The 4,672-nt window shown below is 36.6% G+C and overlaps 1 protein-coding gene across 1 annotated transcript; it reads right to left on the bottom strand.

Annotated features, from left to right (window-relative positions):
• Positions 1-226: 226 nt before the first annotated feature.
• Positions 227-1,055, bottom strand: LOC131157020 (uncharacterized). The gene has a single exon (XM_058110853.1). The coding sequence runs from the start codon at positions 983-985 to the stop codon at positions 407-409; it is 579 nt and encodes a 192-aa protein (XP_057966836.1). The 5' UTR covers positions 986-1,055; the 3' UTR covers positions 227-406.
• Between the last annotated feature and the right edge of the window lie 3,617 nt (positions 1,056-4,672).

Raw genomic sequence — 4,672 nt, 5'->3', positions numbered from 1 at the left:
GCAGCTAAGAGTAAAAAATAGCAGTAACCACATGGTAAAAAAAGTAGGAAAACTAAGAAGAAATAGACGAAAACAGAATCTCAGTCAAAAATTAATTTTTGACACTTGACTTTTTACCAAAATGGTACTCAAATTTGAACACCCAATTCACCAAAAATCAAAGAAAATGAACCCAAACGCATATAAGAGAGAAGAAGAAAAGCAGTACCTACCTGAGAAAAGAGTCTTACAAACTAATAACAATTGTACAATATCAGTCAAAATCCATTTTTTACACTTTCTTCACCCAAATGGGTATTCAAATCGAATACCCAATTCACCAAAAACCTCAAAAAAGCAAACGAATTACTGAATCAAAAAGACAGCGGGAGAATTTCAAATAATAAAAAAAGGAACTAGTCTACAGTTAGCAATGAAACCCTAACACAGATCCATCAGTGACGGCAATGACGACTATACAGTTAGCTTTGGCTTCCACATGATGCGTGAAGATGGGCAAAACCCTAACCCTGCCCGCCATCTGCATCCGTGACTCGAATTCCAGCGTGGGTCCCACCTGGAAACCGCTGACGCCGCCGTCGATGGCCGCGGCGGCCGCGGGAGGGGCCAAGGGGAAGGACTGGACGGAGAAGGTGGCGGCTACGTACTGGGTGCGGCCGGCGTCGATCTGGCCGGCGGGGACGAACATGAGGCCGACCTGGCTGCCGGAGTAGAGGAGCTGGAAAGTGCTGTCGTAGTGGGAGAAGACGGCGCGGTTGGGGTTTCTGACGGAGACGTACTGCGAGAAGGTGAAATTGACGGTGCCGTTGGTGACGGTAAAGGCCGGGAGCTGTACAGCGTTGACAGCGATCTTTGGGTCTTTGGGCTTGAAGAGGGTGAAATAGACAATGAGAATGAGGATGACGACGAAGGCTAAGAAGACGGTGGCTACTACGCAGGACGCGAGGTTCATGCGGCCCGACGGCGGTCTCTGAGGCTTGCTCATGGCTGCTCTGTGAAGCTTAAATTTGCAGATGAAATTTGCGGAGAGAGAGAGAGAGAGAGGAAAGTCAGAGTGTTTGGTTACAGTTTTGGGATTAAATAAGAAGAGGGAAAGGGGTGGGGCAGGGAGGGAAAGTGAAAGGACATGTTTGGAGACAGAGACAGGTGTGAAAGGAAGACTTTCTCAAATTTCTTTTGTTGTTTTTTATTTAGATTTTGTTCTCATAGGGAAACTATTGTTTCCTTGTTTGTTTGTGGTCTTCACAATTTATTTGTTTTCTTTTTGGTATAAGCTTAGGCTTATTAATTGAAAAAAAAAATTAGCAGACTTAAATGATAATAAAGAAGATAAGAGAAAAATAATAATGTGTGGTAGTGGTTATAAAATAATACAGGAATTAATAATAAATGGGGATAAGCAGAAAGTAATGAAGACAAACAAAAAAATAAATAAGAAGTGAGACTGAATTTACGTGGTTCGATTTATACCTACTCCATGGGCGGATGATATCAGTAATCCACTATGCTAAGAAGAATTACAACATGTATTCTTGTGCATACATTCTTCTCTACGTCTGCTCCTCCTTATATAGTCGTTGGAGGAGCAGAGGAAAAATAATTAAGTGGAATTGAGAGAGGGAGAGAAGAGGGAAACAAATTGAGGAAGACATGGGAGTGATGTGAGAGGGAGGCAAAGGGGATAGCCATCACTTCATTCCCAACACAGGTAAGATTTTTGTTTTTATTTTTTCTTTCAAGTGGCAGCCACTATTATTGGCAGCTGGCAGCTATCATTTATAAACTGCCAAATGCCTGTCATTCATAACACTCTCCCTTGGCTGTCACTCATATATTAACTTATACTGTTAAGTTCTTTATGATGTCTCATTCCAATAAGATGTACCAGTCTCTTGAATGTTCTTGTTGGCAAAGCCTTGGTGAATAAATCTGCTAGATTATCACTTGATCGGATCTGTTGTACATCTATATCACCATTCTTCTGGAGTTCATGTGTATAGAAGAATTTCATAGAGATATGTTTTGTTCTGTCACCCTTTATGTATCCTCCTCTCATTTGAGCTATACATGCGGCGTTGTCTTCATACAAAACTATTGGAATATTTTTGATTGTTTGAAGACCACAATTTTCTTGATTATGAGAAATCATTGATATGAACCACACACATTCTCTACTAGTTTCATGAATAGTTAGTACTTTAGAATGATTGGAGGATGTTGTTGTAATCGTTTGCTTCACTGATTTCCAAGATATAGCAGTTTTTTCATAAAGAAATACATATCCACTTTGAGATTTAGCATTGTAAGGATAAGATAGATATCCAGCATCTCCATATCCTACTAGTTGAGATTTGGAATTAAATGAGTAAAATAGACCCAAATCAGATGTACCTCTCAAATAACATAGAATGTATTTAATTCCATTACAATGTCTTCGAGTAGGAGCAAAGTTATATCTTGCTAGTAGATTCACAGAAAATGCAATGTCACGTCTTATACAATTTTCCAGATGCATCAAAGAACCGATAGCACTTATATATGGTACTTTAGGACTAAGTAATTCTTCACCCTCATCACAAGGTCAAAATGAATCTTTCTTAACATCAAGTGATTGCACCATCATTGAAGATCCCAAGAGATGAACTTTATCCATATAGAATTGCTTCAATACCTTTTCGGTATATTTAGATTGATGAACAAAAATTTTTCCATTTAAATGTTCAATCTGTAGGCCAAGACAATATTTTGTCTTTCCTAAATCTTTTATCTCAAATTCTGTCATTAAATAATTAGTAGCTTTAGTGAGCTCTTCAGGAGTCCCAACTAAATTCAAATCATCAACATAAACAACAATTATATTGAATCTTGATTCTGATCTTTTAATAAAAACGCATGGACAAATTGGATTGTTTATGAATCCTTCTTTCACTAGGTACTCACTTAATCGATTGTACCACATGCGCTCAGATTGCTTTAATCCATATAAGGAACGTTTGAGTTTGACTGAATATAAATTACTAGGTTTTGCTTCAGGCAATTCAAATCTTTCAAGGATTTTCATATAAATTTCACTATCCAACGATCCATATAGGTATGCTGTTACTACGTCCATAAAACGTATGCTCAGTCGTTTAGCGACTGCTAGGCCTATTAGGAATCTAAAAGTGATTCCATCCATTACAAGAGAATATGTCTCTTCATTATCAATTCTAGGTTTCTGCGAGAAACCTTGTGCTACAAGCCTTGCTTTATGTCGAGTAATTTAATTATTTTCATTTCACTTGTGCACAAATATTCATTTGTATCCAATAGGTTGGACATCTTTTGGTGTTTGGACTACAGGTCCAAAAACTTCTTTTTTTAAAAGAGAGTTTATTTCTGATGTGATAGCCTTTTTCCATTTTGGCCAATCACTTCTATATCGACATTCATCCACAGATTTTGGATTAGGATTCTCATTACTTCTGGTAATGTCAGTAGCTACTACATATGCAAATGTATTATTGACAATAACTTTATTTCTATTCCAAATTTCTCCTGTGTAATGTATTGAGAACTTATTATTATTTCCACATACCTGTCCCTTTTCAAGGGATGTCTCTTCATGAGTTTTATCTTCAAAAGATTCCTCTTCAAGAGGAGATTTCTCTTCAAGAGATTCTATAAAGGGGTTTCATTTTAACGAGAAATGGGTTTGTGAATGTTGATTGGATTACTTACCTCTGTAACCTCTTCTGGAGCATTTATAGATTTCAATTTTCTTGTTCTAGGAGTCTTATCTTTTGCACCAATAGGCTTTCCACATTTAACTAGCAGCTTAGATTTATTAGGCGGTTATTATTCTTCAGGGACATCAATACATGTTGGAATATTTGCAGCAGGTATATGAGATTTTAGTATTGCCTTGGTATTTGCAAAAGAATCAGGTAACTGATTTGCAATCCCTTGCAAATGTATAATCTTTTGAACTTCAAGTTTACATTGATTTGTATGAGAATCTAAATGAGATAAACTCATGGAATTCCATGTGATTTCATGTTGTGCTTCAAGCACTAATTTTGTTCCCCCTAATGCAGGGAATACCATTTCATCAAAATGACAATCTTGAAACCGTGCTTTAAACAAATTACCCATTAAAAGTTTAAGATATCTAATAATAGAAGGAGATTCAAAACCAACATAGATACGAAGATTACGTTGAGGACCCATTTTAGTTCTTTGAGGAGGGGTAATAGGAACATATATTGTACAACCAAAAGTTCTTAAATAAGAAATATGGGTGAAAGATTATTATAAGCAGTTGGTCTTATATGAACTAAACGTGCAGCATGAAAAATAACATATCCCCAACACAGATATGGGCAATTTGGTTCTTATAATCATAGGTCTAGCAATAAGTTGAAGTCTCTTAATAAAAGATTCGGTTAAACCAATTTGTGTATGGGTATGAGCAACGGGATGTTCAACATCTATTCCAAGTGACATGTAGTTATTAAAAGTTTGGGATATAAACTCACCAGCATTATCCATACAAATCGATTTAATTAGATAATCAAGAAAATAAGCTCATAATCTAATCAGTTGAGAAAGAAGTTTAGCAAAAGCAACATTTTGAGTAGAAAGCAAAGAAACATGTGACCATCTAGTAGATGCATCAATTAAAACCATAAAA

The sequence above is a fragment of the Malania oleifera genome, chromosome 6, assembly GCF_029873635.1.
Source record: "Malania oleifera isolate guangnan ecotype guangnan chromosome 6, ASM2987363v1, whole genome shotgun sequence".
Lineage (NCBI taxonomy): Eukaryota > Viridiplantae > Streptophyta > Magnoliopsida > Santalales > Ximeniaceae > Malania > Malania oleifera.
This window is presented reverse-complemented; position numbering and strand designations above follow the sequence as displayed.

What these genes read in the sequence shown, in the direction of transcription:
- LOC131157020 (XM_058110853.1), bottom strand. Translation starts at nt 985, where the DNA reads ATGAGCAAGCCTCAGAGACCGCCGTCGGGCCGCATGAACCTCGCGTCC.